The 25,098-nt window shown below is 41.7% G+C and overlaps 1 protein-coding gene across 3 annotated transcripts in view; it reads right to left on the reverse strand.

Moving 5' to 3' along the window:
• The window catches only part of CFAP91 (cilia and flagella associated protein 91), a 69,825-nt gene that overhangs the window by 36,015 nt on the left and 8,712 nt on the right, over positions 1 to 25,098 (reverse strand). For all 3 annotated transcript variants that reach the window (XM_024111129.3, XM_008173175.4, XM_065572744.1), the window contains exons 4-11: positions 22,612 to 22,695; positions 20,317 to 20,373; positions 19,101 to 19,282; positions 18,395 to 18,572; positions 17,744 to 17,901; positions 17,300 to 17,482; positions 17,030 to 17,172; positions 8,682 to 8,798 (exon numbers count right to left, since the gene is read on the reverse strand). In XM_024111129.3, the coding sequence (XP_023966897.2) occupies positions 8,682 to 8,798; positions 17,030 to 17,172; positions 17,300 to 17,482; positions 17,744 to 17,901; positions 18,395 to 18,572; positions 19,101 to 19,282; positions 20,317 to 20,373; positions 22,612 to 22,695 (1,102 nt within the window). The remainder of the gene's footprint in view (positions 1 to 8,681; positions 8,799 to 17,029; positions 17,173 to 17,299; positions 17,483 to 17,743; positions 17,902 to 18,394; positions 18,573 to 19,100; positions 19,283 to 20,316; positions 20,374 to 22,611; positions 22,696 to 25,098) is intronic.

Raw genomic sequence — 25,098 nt, forward strand, 5'->3', positions numbered from 1 at the left:
TGTAAACTTTGCCATGGAACATAATAACTGCGCTGCTGCAAGACAATATGGAGTAACAGAAAAGATGGTTCGGGACTGGAAAGCAAATGAAAAAGCATTAAAGAGTATGCCAAGGGGTAAGTGTGCATTAAGAAGAGGCACTCCACATTGGCCAGATCTCGAAAAACATGTAGCAGACATGGTGAATGAGCATCGCCAAAACGGTTATGTAGTGACACGAAATAAAATACGTTTGTTTGCACTTCAGTGGGCCAAATCTAACCCAGATCACAGGAACAGATTTAAGGCCACTGTATCCTGGTGTACTAGATTCATGGGAAGGCATAATATGGTAGTGAGGCAAAAGATGAAAATTGCCCCAAAATTACCTGCAGATCTTGATAGCAAAGTAAATAGTTTCCATCGATACGTAATACAACAGCGCACTAAACATGGCTATGCGTTAAGTAGTATTGGAAATATGGATGAAACTCCAATGAATTTTGATATGGTTGGAAATAAAACTGTCCATCAAAAAGGTGAAAAAACAATTTTAATTAAAACAACAGGACATGAGAAGTCCAGTTTTACAGTGGTACTAGGATGCACAGCTGATGGCGCCAAACTGAGACCAATGATTATTTTTAAAAGAAAAACAATGCCGAAATTCAAGTTCCCTGTTGGTTGTTTTGTACATGTGAATGAAAAAGGCTGGATGGATGAAGAAGGGGTAAAGCTATGGCTTGATAATGTATGGAGCAGGCGACCAGGTGGACTTATTAAAAAATGTAGTCTACTGGTGTGGGATATGTTCAGGGCTCATTTAACTCCCAGCACCAAGCAAATGCTTGCAAGACTAAACACAGATGCGGCAGTTATTCCTGCAGGATTGACATCGTTGGTACAGCCACTGGATGTGTGCCTAAACAAGCCATTTAAAGATCGCATTCAAGAACAGTGGAATGAATGGATGGTTAGCGGCGAAAAGTCATTCACAAAAGGAGGAAACATGCGTGCTCCACAGTTGGATGTTTTGTGCAAGTTTGTCATAAAAGCCTGGAATGATATTGATGCAGAAACCGTAATCAAGTCTTTCAAGAAGTGTGGCATATCAAATTCATTAGATGGTATGGAGGACGACTACTTGTGGCAAGATGAAGAGGAAGCCGAAGCTGAGACCACACCATCTGATACGGAATTCGATCCATACGATGACTGCCTTACAAATGTATCACAAGATGTCATTGATGTACTTATGATATCAGATGACGAACAGGAGGATTTTGAAGGCTTTTAAAGGGAAACTGTCACGCCAGCAAAACCTGTAAAAATACCGTAGCTTGCAGTTATGATGGGCGTTGCTAACTCGCCAGGGACTTGCCCAGCACTTGCTCTCTCTCTCTTGTTTGTTATCTTCCTCCTATCATCATCAGTTCCAGTTTGGTTGACAGCTTAGAAAACAAACAGCATGGCAGCTCCCATGGGTTTATTGTCTTATCCTTCCTTTCAGCTTTAGAGTGAATTAGGAAAAGTTTAATCCACTTGCACTGTTTTATGTTTACATGTTTGATGACAAACAGCCTTATGTTTATAAGTGACAGTTTTCCTGCTAAGTACCTGCATGTCATAAGCATTTGAATTAAAATTACCATATTGAAATCAAATCTGATGTTTTTTTAATTTTTTTTTGGTGTGCGTTGGAAGAGGGGTAGTCTTATACGGCGAGTATATCCCAAACTCTATATTTTAACTGGAAAAGTTGGGGGTCGTCTTATACGCCGGAAAATACGGTGTATATATATATATATGTAGCTTGACTAAGTGGTGACTAATGGGAACACAATTACACTGCTCTACAGCCAAAATGCTTCTGAAATAAATGTAGTCAAACTTTACTAATTCTGGGTCACTGAGAACGAAACTGATGCTTAAAATTGTTGATTGGCTCTAGTTTTCAAGATATGCTATTGGGTCAGTATATATGACCCTTGACTTGGGAATGGTGGAGGATAAGTGAGCTATAAAGGGAAGGGATCTCAATTTAAACCAGAAATGACTAAAATACATCTTTGACTGGATCTATGAATTAATCTATGACTGGGTTTGGACAGTACTTGCTTTTTAGGGAAAACAATGAATGATGCAATCTGAAGCTGGTATTGCGTCATACATGATATGAATTGCATCATGTTATTCCTAGAAGTCATGGATGATGCAATCATAACGAAGCTTACATCACTCTGCTGAACAAATTGCCCTATATCAGTTCTAGAAATCATACAGTGTCGTATTCTCTTATTTGTCAGTGTTTGATTTTGCAAAAGGACACATTTCTCTTTAGCCAAAGGGAGCAGAGATGCCTCGTACTTGTGTGAGCAGTGCAGATAACTTCTGCTGTGTTTGTGGTGAAGTGACTTTTGCATCACAAAAGCGCAGTATAACCACTATGGTTAAGAAAGCCTATCACCTTTATTTTGGCTGCAAAATTGGAGATCAGGACAAGAGGTGGGCCCCACACATATGCTGCAACATTTGTGCAACAAATCTTCGCCAGTGGTTGAACAGGATAAGGAAATCTATGCCTTTTGCAGTGCCAATGATTTGGAGAGAGCCAACAGATCATACCAGCAATTGTTACTTCTGCATGGTGCCTCCAGTTGGGAAAGGTGTGTCAAAGAAGAAAAAGTGGACTGTGCATTATCCAAACATTCCATCAGCTATACGCACAGTACCCCACAGAGAAGAACTGCCGGTTCCTGATGGACCAGAATCATTCTCACTTGAGTCAGAAGAGGAAGAGGATGAAACTTCTGGTCCTGAACCATCAATGTCACAGGACCCACATTTTCTCCCATCCTCCTCCTCTGAACCACACCTCATAACACAAGGTGAACTGAATGACCTTGTCAGGGATTTGGAACTACCCAAGAGTAAGGCAGAGCTGTTGGGCTCCAGACTACAGCAGTGGAATCTCCTGGCAGGTGCTGTTAGGGTTTCCATGTTCCGTGACCGTCAAAAGGATCTTGTCCCATTCTTCTTCATGGAAGGAGATCTTGTAGCCTGCAACAACATCGATGGTGTGATGGCAGTCCTCAACATTGTTCACGATCCAGATGAGTGGAGACTGTTCATTGATTCATTGAAGACGAGTCTTAAAGCTGTTTTACTGCATAATGGCAATGTTTTGCCATCAATTCCAGTTGGTCATGCAGTCCATGTGAAGGAAACGATGACAACATGAAATAACTTTTGAGGTGCATAAACTATGACCAACATCAGTGGCAGCTTTGTGGCAATTTGAAGATTGTTGCTCTCTTGCTTGGTCTGCAGACTGGATACACAAAGTACTGCTGTTTTCCCTGCGAATGGGATAGTCGTGCAAGAGATTCCCACTACATCAAGAAAGATTGGCCACTCCGACAGTCACTGGAGCCTGGGAGGAAAAGTGTTCAGCATCCACCACTTGTTGAATCACGGAAGATTTTGTTACCACCCTTACACATCAAGCTGGGTCTGATGAAGAACTTTGTCAAGGCCATTGACAAAACACAAGCAGCTTTCAAGTACCTCCGTGGAAAATTTCCAAGGTTAAGTGAAGCTAAGATAAAGGAAGGTGTCTTTGTTGGTCCTCAGATTCGTGAACTTCTTCGAGATGATGCATTTGACCATGCATTGCATGGCAAGGAAAAGACGGCATGGAAAGCCTTCCAGTTAGTGGCAATAAATGTTCTCAGAAACAACAAGGTAGACAACTACAGGTTGTTGGTGGAAAACCTCCTCAAGGCATACAAAAGCCTTGGTTGCAACATGTCACTAAAGATACATTTTTTGCACTCTCATCTAGATTTTTTTCCACCAAACTGCGGAGCAGTGAGCGATGAGCACGGCGAGCGATTTCACCAGGACATTGCAATAATGGAGAAACGCTATCAGGGCAAATGGAGCCCATCGATGCTTGCAGACTATTGCTGGACAGTGACAAGAGATGCTCCATTTAATGAATACAAGAGACAAGCCAAGAAGCGCCGAGTAGACACTGAAAACGACTAAACTATGTACATAATAGTTTTTTGCCTTTTGTTTCATAATAAATTTTATTTATATAACCCTTCTGCTGATTTTTAAAGTGTTACATAAACAAGACAGGTGAAATATTATCATGTAAAGCAACCATAAACACATGAAAAGACCTAGGTTTACAATTTATGATTAAAACTCTACTATCTACACAATATACATAGACATAAAATGTAAAAACTTAAATATCTTAGAAACAGTAGCCAATCAGTTGTTTTAATTGTCATATTTGAATTCAGCACATCAAAATACATAATAAATAGCACATTTTATCTCTGAAGCAGATGACTTCTCAAAAATTGTAGACCAGTGTTATCATTCACATGTATTAACAATTCTAAACACTAAGGAAGGGGAACATTTAGGAAATTTCCCCTGAGTTTCATTCTCCTGGTAAGGCTTATTAGTGTAGCATAGTGAGTTTGAAGACCCAGTGAATGACAATTTTGAAGTAAACAAGGTGTATTATTTTGGGGTTTGTAACAGGGTGTGCTGTCCCTTTAAGCTACAGGCCTACCATAGCTTGTTTCTGATTTCAGCTCAGAACAGGGGCTAGGATAATAAGGCATAGTGGCACAGGGGCCAACTTTTCTCGGCGCCGGTGGGTGCGCGACCTCCCCCCCCCGGCCTCCACCTCCTCCTGCCCCTGCCTTGCCCCGATTCCAACCCCTTCCCCAAAGTCCCTGCTCCAACTCTGCCCCCTCCCTGCCCCTATTGCATTCCTTCCCCAAATCCCCGCCCCGGCCCCGCCTCTTCCCTGAGCACGCTATGTTTCCCTTCCTCCCGCCTCCCTCCCAGCGCTTGCCACCACAAAACAGCTGTTTTGCGGTGGGAAGTGCTAGGATCTAGGGGGAGAAGCAGGGACGTGGTGCGCTCGGGGAGGAGGTGGAGCGGAGATGAGCTGAGGCAGGGAGCTGACGGTGGGTGCAAAGTACCCACCAATTTTTCCCCGTGGGTGCTCCAGCCACTATGGACATAGTCCTGCTCCAGCAGGACTATGTAAGGCACTCTTATGCTCAGTCTAGAGCTATCAGGGCATAGTTCTTCTTGCTGAAGTCCCTGGAAGGGGCCAGGCTGGGACAGCTTAGGAGCTAGAAAGTCTGGGAGGAAGCCTGTGAAAGTGCTTGGTGAGGGCTGGGACAAAGGAAACCTGGAGAGAAGAGGGGGATGGAATTCCAGAGAGGTTGTTCGGTGGAGTAGAAAACAGCTTGTGAGCTCTGCACTGAGGGGAAAAGAATCAGACTTGTGGGGAATGCAGAAGGAAAGGGCCTGGGATGAGAGAAGTGGAGTGGGCTTGGGGCTTGGTGCATGCAACTGCTCTCACTTAAGGGTCTCTCCCAGCCTGGAGCTTCCGAAAAGCCCCTTCCCTTCCTTGTATCATGAGGGAAAACCCACTCTTTCTGTTTTGTTACTCCAGAAAGAAAGAACTTTATAGTTTGGCTGGAAAGCTAAACCATAGCAAATCACCCAGCGAGCCAGAGGAGAAACTGAGGCATAAAATGCCTATTGGCAGAGGGAGACTGTGAACCAGAGAGGGAACTAAGACAGCTGCCACATGTTGTATTAATTAGGATGGAATATATAGTCCAAAGAGTCAAAGGTGTTAACATGGGCCTGAAACTACCCAATATTAAACAGTTTTAAATAAGGTTCGGGGTCTGGTATACAGAGAGCTCAGCCAGTTTAGCACCATGGCAAATACCCTTAAAATTCCTTTTTAACTTTAGATTAAAGATACAGAAAAGAGAGAAAAACAGCATTTGAAATGTAAAGTATTAAGGCTTTCATTTTAATAGCACTCCTTATTACCTCTCCCTTTAGCTGGAGAGACTTGTTAGAAAGAAGCCCCCTCATTTAACAGTAATGTATGGTATGTACAGTACATACGGTAATAACTGTCCTTATTTGGGGGAAAGGGGAGAAAGTTAGTTGAGATAGACTGGAGCTGTTGGAGTTGCTGGGGTTTTTAAAGTCCAATCCTGTTTTCTAAAAGACAAAACAAGATGAACACACACAAAACAGGGAGAGAAAAGAACAGCAGAGATAGACAATACAGTTTCTGTCTCTGACGTTAAGTCTCACTTGCACTTCATCACCAGAGAAACATAGACACAGCACATGATCTTATCAGCCACTCTGAGACCCGGCAAACTTGTACCAAAATTGGGCTGTTTAGGGCACTGCATTTAGCTGCTTCTCTCTGGTCACCGGCTTACAGCAGTGCTGCAAAATACTGTCTTGGCTGGCTAAGCCAGATTCTTATTAGAGAGAAGGAAAAAGGAGAGGGATAGGAAAGAGAAGAAGGGGAAGAACACACAAAGGGGCGGGGGATGTATGTGACAATCTTATATCCCAGGTGGTGGCTGTGATTGAGCCAGAGCCAGTGGAGGTGGCAATATCATTTGGCTCCCTCTCTGTGGTCAGGGTTAGGATGAAGAAGCTCCAGAGTCCCAGGAAACAGTGGGGGATGGCAGCCACAATGGCCGCCATCTTTCAGTCAGCCAGAGTCGCAGTAGCCAGCTTTCTCCACAGTCTCTTTTTCAGGACACCACAAGAGATTGATGGATGGAATAGCTCATCCCCTCATTATTTTGTCCACAAGTTAGGCCTAATTTATCACACAACAATTTTGGTTCACTGATTTCTAGACCCCTACTTTTCTTGGTTACCTGGAATGGCCTTAGCACAGTCTGTGAATTATAGCACTAGGCCTTTTCGTTTTGACTGATTCATTCCATCTGACCGTTATACTTTTTCTCCCATCAATATTTACTGTTATAGGTAACTGTGACACTTTATACATGTTTGCTCACTTTTTACAGCTGAGCTCACAATTAGAGTAAATTTATAGGTCCAATGATTACAAACATACAACAAGTGCTAAAGAGGTAAAAACAACAGTTTATTTACATTCTTGTGGGATGGCAGATGCAGAGCTACTCCCTGTTTTTGGAGCTGTACAGCTGGCAAGTTTTGTGCAACTCCATGAATGATTTTTCTTGACAGTGAGGAAAACGTCACTGCTTTTCTCGTCCCAGCAGAACATCTGAGGGGATGCAGAAACCTATGACGTGCACCCTGCAGAAGCAGTAGGGGGCAGGGGGATCTACGGGGAGAATGGGGATTGGAGGAGCCTGGAGAAGACAGGGGGGACTGTGTAGGGTATTGGAGCGAGTAAAAGACAGCCTCTGAGGTTGTGAGAGTATCACAGTTCCCGAGGTAAGTGCACCTCTGACGCTTTTATGGCTTTATGGGCACACCGACTTAAGTCTCAAGCTGTCACCTTTCTTTGGGCAGTATCTCACAATCTACTTCTTCTAGACCTGGGACTTAGAACAAAAGTATCAGAGAAATCATATCCTGAAAATGACTAACAGTTTATACACCTGAATGCCTTACCAGGTGTCACCCATCTCCCACAGGGAGACCCTGGTAGGTTTCAAGTACTTCAGGTCCTTTCTTGGGGCCCATAACTCTGGATCACAGTATGTCAGTTCTTGGCTTAGGTGAGAATGACCTCTTCCCCTACGTCAGGGTTGTCATTTGATACAGTTTTCAGTTCTTTGCCAGGCTGTTGTGAGGGAAAGGGGAAGAGTTGTGGAGGCCTGGATTAGTCTCTTCCATTCTGTCAGTCTTCTATTACATTCCCTTCTGTCCCTGTCACTCCAGCTTGCCACATATGGCCTCTTGAGATGCTCATCTCTCAGCCAATATCTCCATGATGGTTGTGTCAGAAGTATCGTCTTGTTCACAGAAAGCCCTGGCATCCAGGAGGGGTAACTGCAGAAGAAGCGCTACTCAGTCCCTGCATGATGGGAGATTCCAGCAGGGGAGGCTTGATGAGACTGCCGCATGCATGAGTGGAATGCCTGATGCAAGACACTCAGCAGTCCTGCAGAGTATGTGAAAGCATCAGAAGGTGAAGCTAGCCTGAAGTGTTACCTACCTAAGGCCATTTGAATAGAGCCCTGCAAATCTGCAGATGCATTGTTACCATCTTTGCGGATTAGATGAGGATCCACATTTTTGTATCCGTGCATGGTTCTACACTAAGACTTCAACTGAAGAACTGGACAGGAAGCTGGTAGGATTTATTTGGGTGAAATTCAACAGTATTGGAACGATCATAATGAAGCCACACAATATCTAAATAGAGAATCAAGAATGACTGGTGTTTGGAAAAATTTTCATTATGGAAAAAAAAGTACCTTGGAACCTGCTTTAAAAAAAAATCCCAACTACTCTTAGGGAGTATTTCTTGGGTTAAGGAAGAAAAACTCAGATCGGCTCACCTAGAAGAGACAAGGTACGGGGGTGTAAGAAGACCCACCAAACACTAATCCACTCACCCTGGATCTATTTTGGACTAATATTATTTTATAGTCTAATGTTGGAGAATTTTGTGCTAATTAAAACTGATTCCCTGTACCTATCAAGGTTCTTATAGTGCGGTAATTAGGTGAAAGTCTAATGTTACACTGCTTGTCAGTTTTATTTTTAAGTAAAAAACACTGTACAAAAGACAGAACTAACTAGCTCTCATATTTTCCTGGACACTCCTTGAGTAACTTGATAGTGACTAATACAGGATTTACAGCAAAAACTTCTAAAAACATCAAACTTACAGTTGACGGTCTTAGCAGTGTTGGAGTTAGGGGCCGAGGAACAGGTTTTGTTATCTTCTGAAGGAAACGAAGCGGCTTCTTTGGCTCCTTAACTTTATTCTTCTTCTCTAGCAGTGCCTGAAACAGTCATACAATTTAGACTCTTTCCATACAGGGTTCGAAAACTGTACTAGATAGCAGACAACCCTAGGGACCAGTCTTGCTGTTATGGAATTACAATGGGAATTGAGGGCATTCAGCACCTTGCACGATTGTACCTTTAATTTTCTTACCTACTCCTTCCATCTCAGCTCAAAAGTCAGGTGTTGTACATTATTGTTAAATAGGGTAGTCAGAAGACCTTGATGGAGTTCAAGTAAGGCAGGGGGGTAAGTGTATATTTACAGTACCTTGTTGGCAAGTGCATAGACTGATACTCACTCTCTTGAAATGACTCCAGAGGGTGTTTGATCTTAACCCCTAATATACTACATTCTGGAAAAGCACAGCTGGAGAACATTTTACATTTCTAAAAAATGGAAATTCTGCTGAATCAATTACCTATGAATTATTTTTGTACTTTAAGTAATTACTTAGTATCAAGTACAGCGGCAACTTTCTTTGCAAACTGAAAGCAGTTAACAGCCTTTATAAACCAGCCATACATAATATACTTCCATAACTGGAATATGACCCCCTCTCTAGGCATATTTGTTAAAAGTGCCAGATGTTAAGAGTGCACAAAACATCACTAATACAGTGTGTGAGAACAAATCGAAAAATGATATTCCAGGGGGTCTCTGACACACCGTACCTCAAAGTAGCACCCTGTAGCCCCCCATATTCATCATTCTTATATGGTTGTGATACTTCATACAAAGCATGCCATGTAAGATATGAAAGGTCATGATCTGCAGGGAAACTCATTGTTCTGTCTATATAATTGTTAGTGTGTATGAAGTTATGCGATTTTGCTATACGGTTGTTATTGAAATATGTTGTGAGTTTCGAAGTCGCCCACTGCTATTTCCCAATAAAGGAGGTGACTCAGGCGGGTGTTAAATGACCATTGACCAGCAGGAGAATTGTAAACAAGAGATCTGCAATTCAATAAGAGACAGTTGTGCAAGCACCACACAATGAGGACTGCTCAACTCTATGACTCAGTTGTTCAAACAATGGGGATTGCTACACTCTGACTCAACAAGGACATGTCTAGGCCAGTATCTTCCCATGGACATTGAGAGTATAAAATAAGGGACAGGGGCATCATGAGGCCACCTCTCTTCTCCCCTACCTACGCTGAAGGCAAAAAGAATGCTGGGAAAACAAAGACTTTGAACTGAGGAGATTGGTCCCAGGCTAAGAAGGAAATTCAGCCTGTGTATTAGGAACTGTAACCTACCTGGAACATCCAGTGAGAAAAGCTGTTTGATTCAACTCTTGCTTAGTCTAAAAGTTTAGGATTTAGAATGCATGTTTACTTTTTATTTTCTTAAGGTAACTATCTCTGATCTTTATGCCTTCCACTTATAACCACTTAAAATCTATCTTTCTGTAGTTAAACTTATTTTAATGTTTTATCCTTACCAGTAAGATTGTCTAAAGTGCTTGGGGAATCTGCTCAGATTACAAAGGCTGGTGCATGTCCACTTTCCTTTGACAAAGTGGCAAATTAATGAGCTTGCACTGTTCAAGAGAAGGTCTTGAGCAGTGTAAGAAGGTATATTTCTGTGGTGCAAGGCTGAGGGCTTGGGAGATTTGCTGGTGTTTCCCTATGTATAGCTCATGAGTGAGTTGGAGATCATTCATGCAACTTAGCTGGGTGTGCCTCTGCATTTGGTGGCTGAGTGATAACAGCACCTGGAGGGGTTTGCTGCTCGTCACTGGCAAAGCAATATGAGAGACAGCCCTAGCTGGAGAGTTAAGGGGGCACAGCGGTCCCACAATTCCAGGTTGTATCCCGGGAATCCTGTCACAGATTCGCCAATTTCTTCAGTCCAAATCAAATCTTAGAGTCTCATATACACATCTCCTATATAAAGTTTTGGAACACTTCCCCTCCCATTCACAACTGTATACTCTTGATGCCTGGAGAGCTCTAATAAGCTATATTGAATGCAGGGTACACTTCAGAAAATATCTAGCTCTGTTGGTTATAATCCATATAATATTTTTAAAATACTGCTGTTATAGCTTCAGTTATCAGATAACTAAACTGGTACATTTCAGAAACTTTCGAAGATAGAAGTTGTTTTCCCCTCAGATGTTCACACTTTTTTATTCAGAGCCACAGAATACAAAGTTGTTGCGTGAAGAAAACAGAAAACAGCACAAGGAACCAACAAAAAAGTTCTCAACCTTTCCCGACTACTGTACCCCTTTCAGGAGTCTGATTTCTCTTGTGTACCCCCAAGTTTCACTTCACTTAAAAATTACTTGCTTACAAAAGCAAACATAAATATACAAAGAACTGTCACAGCACACTATTACTGAAAAAGTGCTTACTTTCTCATATTTACCATTCAATTACAAAATAAAATCAATGGGAACATAAATATTGTACATACATTTCAGTGTATACTACACAGAGCCATATAAACAAGTAATTGTCTATATGAAATTTTAGTTTGCTAGTGCTTTTTATGTAGCCTGTTGTAAAACTAGGCAAATATCTAGATAAGTTGATGTACCCCCTGGAAGACCTCTGCATACCCCTGGTTGAGAACCGTTGACTTAAGGAAATGGAGGCTCAGGTGACCTTCAATGGGATTCTACTTGTCTCTAGAGGAGAAGAACGAAGGCAAAAATTAAGGGAATTTAGTTAGGGAAGTGGACTGGATTGAAGAACATATACCCCAGACCCTTTAAGACACCCTGTTTGTGGAATACTTTCTCAAGGTTAAAAAGTGTAAACATATGAATATCCCATTTTAATTAGTACTTCTCACATATTAAGTTGTTAGAAATTTTTTCTTAACTTAGGTGCAAAATATTTTCCTTGAGAGTAGATCCTTCTTGTAGAGGAGACAGAACTGAGTGGTGCTTGCCACCTGATTAGATACAAGAACCAGGACCTCCCTGGACAATGTGGGACCACCCAGCTCACTTGTGCCCCTTTTTTATTGTCCTGGAGAACACTGTGAACAGAAAAGGACAGCTATGCTCTTGGCCATTAGAGAAAATGCATGATTGTAGCTACAGATACTGTATGATATCACTGATACATCTTGGCTGATCAGGACTGGAGGTTTAGTTCTTAGGACCTATTTAATCACTCTAATCTTTTGTCATTAACCTTGGATTAAGTTGTTCCATGAATGATCTTCCCTGTTCTTGAAGCTGGCATAATTTTTTTGCACTAACCCTGATTCCAACGAACTGTGTCCTTCTGAGTTCCCCTGGGCAACAGCACAAAGGAGGACAGGGATGATGGGCCCTGAGAGATTAAGCAACTTCTGGAGAAGACAACTGGAATCTCTCGCAATGGTATGTTGGTGCCAGAGACCTTCGTTCTTATCCAAGACATCAGAGACCTGATAGATGTGATAATTTGACATCTATGACTATGTCCAGAAGTGACGGACTGCGTGACATCATTTAGCTGTTGGTAGTGTTGACAAATTCATGTTATTCCAGAATACAATCTGGACTGTGTGACGGCTCCCTTATGGGCTTTGTTCAGAAAGTGTGCTCCAATGAGCAGGTCATCTTAGCATGCGTATATACAAACCCTTTTTTGCTCAAGGAAAACACTTTGGAAAACATCCTTAGATGCAGGTAGGCCAAACGCAAAGCAGCATAGTGGTAACATTATGTGTTGCATGTGAAGTTGAGAGAGTTTCTGTGAGAGGCTCATGTAATAAGTGCATACAGGTGTTCTTAAGATCAATTAGTGATAGATGTTTTTCGTTAGAACTTGTTGCTATGTTGGAATTTAGGGTATCTATCCTGAACTGTGATGACAGCAGGAATCTGTTCAAGAATTTCCAGTTGAGCACTCTTCAGTCTTTGGCATGTTTGGGCACTGGAAAGAGGACTGACTAGAGCCCTAAGCCTTCTTGTTCCCTGGGAAATCAATTATCCTAGTTTGAAGCAGATGGCGTTTTAGTCTTCACACTCCAAGGTTTCAACTGGAGGAAGAGGGAGATGCCAATAACCCTGGTTTTGGAGTGCCATTTAATTCTAAAATGTAAGCAAGGCTTCTCTCCCATTTCTTCCCACATTTCCTTTTTTACAGAAGCTTATCTGGAGGAATACATTGTCCACCTAATACTCCTGAGAATGGTTTCAAGTTACTTCTCAAAAAACTGATTCTGAGTTTCCTCCTGTGTGGGCTCTAGCCCCAAGTCTGAAAAAAGCTGCTTATGCTCTCAGAAAGACAAATGAGTTTCCTCTGAATTTCCTGGGCCCTTTTTTGTCCCTTTAGAGCCTTTACCATGGGAAAATTTGTATTGTGGCAAACTAGAAACAGAAGAGATGGAGGAACAGAGAGTCCTTGAATGGCTTGCTCATCTTTTACTGGGAAAATTGAGCCTAAGAAATTTCCTTTGTAAAGGAGTGACTCCTGTGCTCAGAATCTGCAGCTTCTTTCCTGATACGTTTAACCTTTCCTTCACTGTTTCTCAGATTTATAGGGGGGAAAACAAGATTAATTAGCCTCTCAGGGCCCAATCACTGAGCATATTCTGATTTTACAAGGTTCCCCCCCCCCATTATTTGTAGGACAGAAGGAGACTACCACTAAAGAGGGGATCTGAAGGGAGAACTGTACTGCTGCTGTGCTAGAGAAGTAAGGGTAACACTTGAAAAGATCACTCTTAAGATGATCCCTAAGTGGTTTCCTTGAACTTTATAGCCCCTCTCTAAACCCCTTCCTGAGAAAAGGGCAGGGGAAGCTTTCACATGGCGCAGTGTTGATTCACTGAATCCTACAGAAAAGCAGAAATAGCTCTAAAAGGGCTGACTCACACCTTGCTAAAGAAAGCAAAGGGGAAACAGTCAGAAATAAGCGGTAAGCCAAGAGGCCTTTTACTGCCTGTTTTCTTCATGTCTGGGTTGCTCTCTCTATCATCCCTCCAGGGCTGGCTGTGTGGAAGATGGTAAGAAAGCGGTAGGGCTTGGTCAACCCACAGCAAGTAGGGTTATGTTAGTCCAGGCATTTTTGCACCCTTTTCTGCCAACTTCTCTCTCTGGCTGCCTGTGAGGTGTTCCTGACAGAACAGCCTGCCCAGACACGCTACACTAGAAGCTGCTGCCGCCAGCTACCTCAGTATCAGAAAGGAGTTTCCGGCAATCTCGCTGCAGAGCCCCTCAAAGCTACATAACAGCCCAACGATGCTTAGAATCCAATACGCTGACTATTAAGAAAAAAGAATCCCTTTCTGATTGTTTTATTTTCTTGTTCTTTGGAGCAGAAGAACTTGTTAAGCCTCTCTGCCGTTGATGGAGCCAGTTCAAGCTGACTAGCAGGGTCTTCAGGGGTGTGGCCATCCCCATCCTGCCTTGATTGACAGGTCTGGCTCTGCCTCCAAGTAACCACAGGTAGGAGTAAGACCCATTGTAATAGATATCCATGTAATAGATAAAAAAGAATGTGTATTTTAGGTGTTTTTAATGCAATAAATAGATGTTTTCCCCTTTTTGAAAAATCCATCACAGCAGACCAGATCCACAGCTGGTGTAAATCAGTGCAGCTCTATTGAAGTCACTAGAGCTACGCTGATTTATACCAGGTAAGAATCTGGCCCACTGTCTCGATTTTCACTCTGAATTAAGTCTCCCCTTCTCCATCTATTTCTCTCAGCTGACACCAAGGACAAGAGCCATCATTACTGACCAGCCAACTCTGGGGCCCACTTGTAATCCATGACTATAGTTTGGGAATCTTCACTATAGTCTGTCAAAACCATGAGAAGTCCTTTAGACAGACAGACAGACAATGTAATTGCTGAAATTGGAATTTAGCCAGAAAACCATGAGCTAACATCTCTAACTCTTGGAAGAATGCCAGGCGTATCTTGCCATCTGATCATGACCACAGGTGGTCAGGACCTTGGTTTTATGCAGAAGACACATGACACCTCCAATAGCATAGAGCAGGGGTGGGCAACTATGGCCCGCGGGCTGCATCCGGCCCATCAGACCTTTTAATCTGGCCCTCAGCACTCCGGCTGGGAAGCGAGTTGGGGGCTTGCCCTGCTCCAGCTGGGAAGCGGGATCAGGGGCTTGCCCCGCTCTGGCTGAGGTCGGGGGCTTGTGTGACGGGCATGAGGGCATGCATGTTCAGGGCCGGCTTTAGGCTGATTCCCCCGAATCGGGCCCCACGCCTAAGAGGGCCCCGCGCCCAGTGGCAGGGGCCCTGTGAGCCCTGGCCGAGAATCCCTTTTTAATTTTTACTCACCTGATGGCGCTCCGAGTCTTCGGCGACACTTCGGCGGCGGGTCCTTCAGTGCCGGCGAAGACCCGGAGTGAGTGAAGGACCTGCCGCCGAAGTGCTGCCAAAGATTCGGAGCGCCGCCCGGTGAGTACAAGCCCCACGTCTTTGAATCGGGCCCCACATTTCCTAAAGCCAACCCTGCGCATATTACTCCGGCTGCACAACCCAAACGTGCCTCACGCGCCATCAGAGCCTGGAACGTGCGAAGCCCATGTGCCTGCTACTTGATCGCTTAGGTGACTCTGCTGTTTTAGTGGTGTTAATTTTCCATTGTTGAGGATAAAACAAAGAGTAGTTGGCCAGGGAATGCTCAGTGACAGTTTTCAAAGTTGTGGGCTTCCGGGACCTACGTGGAAGGAGATTTCTGAGAGCAGGGGGCTGGTGAATATCAATTAATTCCAATGACTGGAAGCTGACGCCCAACAAATCCAGGCTAGAGAGAAAGGGCGTGGAAAGGGGGTAAGTTTGGTTTAATTGTTGTAATACATTGTTATGATGGTATATTTATAATAGTAAGTACGGTTTTATGTTTATTTCCACTAAAATGTATCTTTATTAAAGTTTATTTGAATATCTCTGAAGTGTTAATTTCGTGAGCATTCATGGTCCACCATACAATTTCCATACCCAGATGCGGCCCTCAGGCCAAAAAGTTTGCCCACCCCTGGCATACAGTCTACAACCATAGGGGGCATTAGTTCAGTACTGACTCCATAAAGACAGCTCCTTAGCACTTCCTACACATCTGAAGTTTTTTCCTTGAAAATTTTCCCTCCAAGCAGTGACCAAATCCAGCACTGTCTTTCATAAGATTAGATGACTGAATCTGAGGTAGTATGGTAGTTATTTCAACGCAAGATGTCAGTTCTATTAACAGAAAGTTACTTCCTGTATTAAATATATTATTGTGCTACACTAAAACAAGAAAAAAAAATTATATACACACACACACTATGCATGACTAAATATTTCTTATCAACTGGATTTGAAGATAAATCTAATAAAACTGAGAAAACTGTGCGTATAATAAATAATATTTACTTTAGGAATACTTTATCCAATAGGCCTGATTTTCAAAAACACAAGTCTGTAATTGCAACACAAGATGCATGCCTTACAGTTCACCTAATTTCAACTGTAAATACTGTGACAGCATGTGCAGATAGGGTATTTGCTTAGACACTGGTCATTTACATGTGTGGATAACGGATTTGCTTGCACAGTTGTAGTGACGGCATGCGCATTTTATGTATTCAGAAAATCAGACAATACTTATTTAAGTTGCTAGGTAACTGCAGTGATCTGCTTCCACTGTTCTAATCCAATTTGGATAAGTTGGGACAATTGACCCACTTTACTTCAGATGTGCAGAATTTTGAAACTTCTGATCCTGCATTGGTTTATTTAAATAATAATAATTTGACATTTTAACCAATAGGTTTGTTGTATTTTTAAAATATTTTAAAGGGATGGGGGAAAGGAAGGCAAGCATGGGGAGGAGGAGAATTGCTGATTTACATCAGATTTCACAATCCCATCACATTTTCATAGGGCCGAAGAAACAAAGAGAAGGAGGAAAAATGGACGTCCGTGAATGACTGGGGATGGGAAAGAGAGAAAGCTACTCCTTCCACCAAACTAGCACAGGGTAGGCACAGAAGAGGGAAAATGTGGAAGAGATAGAAAAAGGGAGACTAGTTGAGTTCAGAACGGTACTCATCATGCCAAATGACAACCCACTAGTTATTAATGTTTGATATGTTTTCTCCCTGAAGATGGCCTTATTTCTGTCTTTATAAAAGCATTAAGAGGGGAATTTAGGAAGTGAACTTGGAGATAGTTGACAGATGTGCCTTCCCAATAGCATTTCCATGTAAGGTGCACCTCAAATCTAGAAAGAATTTGCTTGCTCTTGGCTGCAGCACCATACCTGATGAACCTGTGCCAGCTCCATATCTAGCCTAGCAGTCCGCTTAATAAACCCTTCTTTAGTGGTAGTGGTCTTGGGTTTCGGAGCTTTGGTCCGGGGCTGAGTGACAGAGTCTGGGAGAGATGCCTCCAGTTCAAGCAATCCTAGAAAAGGTGGAGTGGGAGTATGGGACAGGGCGGAAGAAGAGAGAGATATTTGAATTGTTGTACAGGCTTATGCTAATATTTTTAGTCAATAACATATAATTTAAGATTTTCCAAGCTGCCTTACCCTCGTAGGTGTTAAGAAAGTGGTTTTTTACTACATAACGTTCAGAATAGTTGTCCGGAAAGTAACCAATTCTGGACAGAGGTCCATAGGGCTGTGATGCATAATCATTATAGTCCCTGATGATATCTCGTCTCTCCAATTTCCCCTCCACATTCTTCCCTTTAGCTATCAGCTTTCTCATTGCTGAAAAGGAATTGCAACCATGAGACATTCCCTGACACGTACAGTTCTGAAAGAGTCATATCCTAAGAAATTCAGGCTGTCATAACTCTAGTACGAAGTGTGGCTGACAGACCAATATGGCCCAAGGAGTTCTACAGTGTGGTCTGTGGATGCCTTCATCTTGATTACACAGCTGTAGCCTTGTAAAAATGGAGTGGAGAGAGACAGCTTGGTATGGAAACTAAGTCCCCCTTATATTATTTTCCTTATCCTCCAAATTACCTATTATATGTTCGTGTTTAATTTTTCTCACTCTCTCTTCTTTGTCTTGCTGACGGTTAAACCAGTGTGTGTCCAAGCGATTGACATCCACCTCATTCTGATCCTCCTCTCGTCTCCTCAAAAGCTTCTTTAAAACTTCTAGTCGAATATCTTGCAATCTTCAAGAGAAAAAAAGGCAAGGTATAAATGGAGGTGCACAGAGAGTTCCCAAACTGCACTGCTAAATTTAAACACAACTTACCTAGTGACCTATCCGTAAAATACAGCCAGACTGCAAATATAACATTTTAGTCTTTTCATTTTTAAAAGTGAGTTTATCCCTGGTGCAAGATATTGGGTAATAGCCTCTTTCACCAAAAAACTCCCCAAAAATCAGTACTTCAATTTCAGTGTGATTCCTCCATTCCTGTTCAGAATTTCATCTATTCTGAATACACCAACAAGAGTGCCATTTGTGGTGGTGGTTTTTCGGATGAATTGAGGAACTGGACTCAAATTACAAAAAATGATGACCTTCAGTCACTAATGAATAGGCAACCTAGAGATAAAAGTCCATGCATCTTACTGCCAATCCCCTGACCTATTTGATTTCAAACTCCACTTAGGTTCCTTATAACTGAAAGAGCAACACTGCGTACAATTTGCACCTACTTTTCTATTTCCTGTTCTCTAAAGGCCCACTCCTTTCTCTCCATGTCATCCATCATCTTCCTCCTCTTCTCAGTTTGTGAGAGATCACTAAGTGGTGGTAGAGTTGCTTCCCAGGCACGTTTCTCCCGGGCACGTTCAATCATCTCCACCTCAGCTTGTCCTGCTGGAAGACCTCGCCCTTACAGGGACAAGAAGCAGTAGTTCTTTAGAAAGACTGTGGAGCGGGGCAATATCCATGAGTAACATATAAAGCTATTATAGCGATGAGCACAGTAGAAAACCCTACAGTAAATAGAGACAGAACACTTGAAAGATGTAAGTTAACAAATCTGAGGCAACTAGCTCAGTGAGTTTTTAAAATGTGAATAGCCTGCAGTTAACATGGTTATAGTAACATTAAAAAGGGGGTTGTCATTCCTCCTGCTCCTGGGCATAAAGAGATCTGCACTTACAATATCTACTGCCATTTAACGAAATGATCTCAAAACATCTTACAAAATGCCTCACAATTCGCCTGTTATGTAGGTAAATATTTTTATTACACCCATTTTAAAGCTAGATAAACTGATATATCCCGATGAAACACAGCAAGGTAATTCAAAGCTGAGAGAACTGACATCTGACAGAGAGAAACAGCAATTCTGCCATTCTAAAAGGAAGAGAGCACTATTATTGTAAAGAAATGTTTCTGGTTCTTCCAACTCACCCCAAGTGAGAGTGGCAAGTGTCAGCAGTTCAGGGATTGAACCCAGAGGTACTACATATTCTGGGGAATACGGGTCAGTCTGAGCTTCGCCATCCCGGTAATCCGTCTGCGTACCCAGAGTTCGTGATGTGGGGGAGCGTGATCTGTCACTGGTGATGGAGGGGTAAACATATGGCTCTGTTCTAAAAAACAAACATGAGCCAGAACATTTTTGTATATGCTGTCACATTAATGTTTTAAAACTTGAGATAATATTCATTACAGATCTGATTTTCAAAAGTGCTCAGCTTTAGCTTAACTCTGCTCCCACTGAAATCAATGGAGTTGACTTCAGTGAGAGCAGTTAGGCCTTTGCTGAGCACTTCTGAAAATCCCTCCCTACGTGAACCATGAACCTTCTGCATCAAGAAGCTTAAACTGTTACATGCAAGTATCTAACACATATGTATATTACAGAATTGTATTTAAGGATTAAGGGCCAAATGTAGCCTGATGTAAGTAGCTGCAACTTGATGGAAGTATTTGGGCCAAATTCAACAGTGAGATAAACAATGATGTAAGTTTCAAGTCTGGTGTAACAACTTGCATTGAGCTGGCATTCAGTGGGTGTGCAAAATAAATCTATTGGAAAGGGGTGTAGCTTCAAAAATAATTAACAGAAGAATACAAGATAAAGCAGGATTGCTGTATTTTAACTTATGCCTGTGCCATTTCAACACAAACAGGAAATAATTCAATTCCTCCATAAGTAAGCACAATTCCAGTGACTTCACTGGGAGCTGTACTCGTTTATGTCAAGTCTGAATTTGGTGTATTGTCGTCCCTCCCTCCCCCCACCCAGGAATACCAAGGATATCCTACTATAAGGATGTTGTATGCAAATAAACAGTAGTGCAAAACCATTTACAAAATCAGCAACAAACATCTCAAAGTGTGGCTATATCAGATATTTCCTCTCCTCTAAGACTCAGACATTTGGCTCTCTGTTTCTTGCACCGTGTGGTGCTGCTTACATATCCCAAGCATTGTCTGAACTAAGATGTAGGCATCTGGCCCTAACTTGCTCTTCCTGGGATTTCATACTAGTGGACAGATTCTTTCTGAACTTTTAATGAGTTCTCACCATTGCTTCACTATTAAAAATACTAGTCTCCTGTAGTCATTTGTGGCTAAAGATTGACCTGTTGTAACTGTTTTTCTAAACCTCACCACTTACTTTGCCACTGCATAAGCAACATTTAGTGGAAATGGCTTATGAAAGGGGATGAAAGGTCTGCAAAGAGAGAAAACATGTTTAAGACAACAGCCATGAGAGTAAGATGCACAATAACACAATATTACAGCTTAGCAAAACTGTGGACCAGATCCTCAGATGATGTAAAAAAGTGTAGCTCCACTGACTTCTGCGCTGATTTACAACAGCTGAGGATCTGTTTCTGCACGTTTAAGGACACATACTAGTTAAGAGTTCTTTAATCTCTTATAGATACTCTCTCATTACTTCTTAACCAACATGTGAGAATTGTTGTTCTATCCAACCGGAAAAATTCTTCCTCATTCAAAGAGCCCACTTTGCTTTTCATTTACACAACTTCCCACACTGGCCCAACACCATTAATTTAAAGGGAGTCACCACTGATTTACACTGGGGTGAGAAGAGGAGAATCAGGACCAACATTGTTAATGGCTTAGTTCATATTATATATATATATAAGTTAGGACTGAAAGAGACAATATTAACACTGGTTGGCTCAGATGTGGGTCTACTACTATACTGTCCCACTACAAAGTTCTCCCCTTGTCCATTACTATATATTTTTCTCCCCACCAAAAAAACACTTGCCTTGAAAACCTTCACATAATATGAGGGGTGTGTGATGACATAGTCCAATTCACATTCACTATTTATAAAGTTATGCACTGGTTTATTGTGATGTTCAGTGTTGTTCATACAAGTCTCACCTCTCTTACTCACTCTGACCTTTCTAGCTTTTCCCCCCCCCCTACAAAAAGATATTACCCCAGAAATTAGAACTTGAGAACACCTATCAGGCCATGTTGTCCCACTACCCCAGATTAGTGCTTGAAGAGTTTACTGGCCAAGTTTAGCAGCCATTGTCTCAGAATTTTTTAGCATTAACAACTAATACTTAAAAACAGCTTTGAATTCTATCTACCAAAGAATTAAAGTGGCAGAAAAATTTTGAGTGATAGAAAGTCTCAAGATAGCAGCTGCCAAAATCATGTTGTAATTCAAGTTGGGGTTGAACAGCAAGAGAGTTACCAGAATAAGGTTACTATTGAGTGTATTCTTGGCATTGTACGTATGTTTGGGTTTCTTTAAACCCTGTGGGAATCCAGAAGTGGAATCCTATGACATAAATCAGCTTTAAAGGTCAACCATATTTTAAGTTTATCTAATATGATTGTTTCCTTCAGTGCAGTAAGATATTTTTAATGTGAAACTATTGGGGGGAGGGATAGTTCAGTGGTTTGAGCATTGGCCTGCTAAACCCAGGGTTGTGAGTTCAATCCTTGAGGGGGCCATTTAGGGATCTGGGGCAAAAATCTGTGGGGGGATTGGTCCTGCTTTGAGCAACAGGCTGGACTAGATGACTAGATGACCTCCTGAGGTCCCTTCCAACCCTGATATTCTATAATATTAGTTAATAATTCCTCCTTAGAAACATACACTAGGAATTTCCATGTCAGAGGAGACTAATATTAACCTAGTTTCATTACCAAGCTTTCCTAATAGCCTCTTTAAGAGGCTTTTTAAAGTTTAAGTTAAAATTGTGGCAATGAACAAGCCAGTCTGTCTTCCTTTTGCTAAAATAACTCTAAACATCTTTGATTCATTTTTACCAGACTAGCAAAATGTGAGAAATTTTGGAAAACTGGATTTAAAAGGGGCTAAGTTCATTAATCGCATAACACAAGTCCCCTGAAGTAAAGGCAGTTGAGCATGCACACATCAACAATGAATACGTGCCAAATTGGAAGCTTTTGTATCATGGCATTTAACAGTTGTTTCAAGTCCTATACTAACTCTTGAGACCAACACCAGGGCTGCAGTGGAATTCTAGGGGAGGTGCGGTTCTGAAAGAGGAGTCATTCTTCTGATGAAAAGTTAAATTGTAGTTCCCTCTGCTTGTTTCAGTGGTAGCAAAACTGAAGTTAAAAATCCCTCTTTTATATTTCTGAGAGACTGGAAAACCACAATAGCTGGGTCAGCTGCATCTCTCTCTTGGTATGACTGGGTCTAATGCCAAAGGCTATGCGTGAGCAACCGCTAAGCACAGCCTGGCTGTTGCACTTGCATACACAAGTTAAGTATTTCACATTTTTTCAGTGCTCAGTCATACAATGGGCCAGATTCTAATCTCAATGGCACCAGTGTTGCAGAGCAGCTCCACTGATGTCACTGGAGTTACACCAGTGTCAGAGGCAGAGTGACTGAGATTGGAATTTGGCCTATTCCATATCTGGTAGTCGTTAATTCATTCCTTACCGTTCAAAATACTTGTAGCGGTTCCTTCCATTAATTTCAGGATCTTCATACACAATTTGAGGAATCTGAAGAGAAGGTTGAGATCTAAAAAGCCAAAAAAGATAAAAACAGATCAAAATATTTTCAGAGAGTATGTTCAGAACAGTTCTGATTTTTTTTTAAAAGATACTTTTTTAACTATACTTCAATATTTATTATTTCACTCTGGACTTCCACAGCTGCGTCATCAAAACATACACGCCTCAAACTCTATAATGAATTAGCAGCAAACACCCATACCTGCATAAGTAAGATTGAGATTATGCATTTACATTACTCTATAGTCTCTCACATAACACTGCAGCTCTAAACTTAATGGAAATTTTGCACTGTGAATGTATAAAAATCAGTCATTTATTACTTCTGTTAAAATAAAATTCGGGCCTGGAGACTATTGCTCAAAGAAAATTAGCCAGCTGGAAAATCTGAATTTGTAAAATTCTGTTACTTTTATTTGTAGGTGTGGGCGTGCAAAAGAATCTGAATATATTTGTATGGCACAAAATACAAGGGAGGGGATGCAGCAAATGAAGAGGAAGAGTCACCCTGTCCTGTCTAACTAAAAAATGGCTAAACAGATTTTGATTGAACCTGGAAATGACAGGCTGGCTCTAAAATTTTCATTCTGCATTCTCCAACAGTAAAGAAGAATTAGGCTGACCTTGTGGATAGTTTAAGGAGTGTACTGGCTGGAATAGAGCCTTTGTAAAAACAGCCAATACTCCCCCCCATAATTTCCCATCCTGGAGAACCCAACACTGAGCTTGAAGTAGGTCAACAGACGGTCTATAATTTCCTGTCCATGTCTTCTTGGGGGTTGTACATTATTTAGAGAGCTCGGGAAGCCATGAATGAAAGAGGTTACAGAAAGGAAATAGAGTTCCCTGAAAAACCTCATGCCACCAGCTAAGAACCCTGGGTAATTCATTCCACAAGTTCAAAAAGTTACACTTTGCCCTTTTTAAGACCATCTTTGGCAACTTACCAGAAGCCTGAAACTAATTTATATAAAATGGAGCAGTTTGTTGTTGTCCTAATTTTAAATCCAGAGGTGTGGCTTACAGAGACATAGACACCAGTAGGAAATGTGGTTTGACTATTTGGATTGAACAGAACACTGCCTGCTGTGATCTGCTGAGTCCAAGAAGCTCACATCACAGGCTCAAGAGTTGCATTCTGGAACTCAGAGACTCACAGTTTAGTCAACCACTACCACAAACACTGGACAGAATGAGGCTTCATCAATCTTCTCTGGTGTACAATACATTGCAGAGGTTGTTTTAAATCATCCTTTCCCAGCACCTGCCCCAATGTATTGCAACAAAATAATATTTGGGTCAAGATGCTAGTACCTGAACCTGAAATGCTTTCTTGGCTCTGACAAACCTTTAATTGCAAAATTTTGCTTACAGTTCAAATCAGTTAATTGAGCTGATGGCTTTTGCTACTGGCATTGTCTCCACACGTCAGAGTGCTTCTCCATTCAGATGAATTCTTATTTCATTCAGCACACGTGGGCACTTATTTTCATGATCTAACTGTATTAGCATAAGCTACTCATCTCATTATAGTACAGTTATAGCCATAATAGGGACTGGGCATATAGCCCCTTCTTACTCCACAGATCTGCTCCTTGTGTATCCTTGAGTTACATCTGCTGACTTTACTGACACAAACTAGCATTTACTCCTGTTAGCCCTGCAAAACCAACACAGCTACTGGCGAGCAATCTGGGTTACATTCTGTCTCTTGCATCAGCAACACTATCAACTAGAGCTGACATGGACATTTTTCATGAATTAATTTCTTTAATGTTTTATTTTAAAAAATCTGTTCAAATTCCAACAAATTTCAAGCAGTTCTACTGTCAATTAACTTCCTGTTGCAAAATTACTACTAATGGAAGTGTAAGAGGCAGAAAAAGCCCAGTTAGATTTTCAAGTCCTGGGTGCAGTTTGAGGTGCTCAAAGTTAGAAAAAAAATCACCTTTTAGTTTGTAAAATGAGGAGATATACTTTGGGAATCACTAAACAAGAACAGGTATGGAAACCTGCATGTCACTCTGACAGTCACTGTTTCACTATTGTTAATTATACTTTAAAGCTCAATCACTTTCAACCATAAGGAGATACATCACAAAACCAGGTCAGAGTCTAGAGGCAGCTTGTTGACACAGTTAGCGCAAGAAGTAAATTTGAGAACAGCCAGTGCTGCTGTCACCTGCTACTTTCATGCTGGTACAAAGATGATAAGATCGGAAGGCACCACTGCGATGATCTAGTCTGATCTCCTGTATAACAAAGGGTATAGGAGTTCCCCCAAATTAATTCCTGTTTAAACTAGCATATATATTTTAGAAAAACATCTAATCTTGATTTAAAAGTTGCCAGCCAGTGATGGAGACTCCACCATGGGCCTTGGTAAGTTGTTCCAATCGTTAATTACCCC

This window comes from Chrysemys picta, chromosome 1, assembly GCF_011386835.1.
Source record: "Chrysemys picta bellii isolate R12L10 chromosome 1, ASM1138683v2, whole genome shotgun sequence".
Lineage (NCBI taxonomy): Eukaryota > Metazoa > Chordata > Testudines > Emydidae > Chrysemys > Chrysemys picta.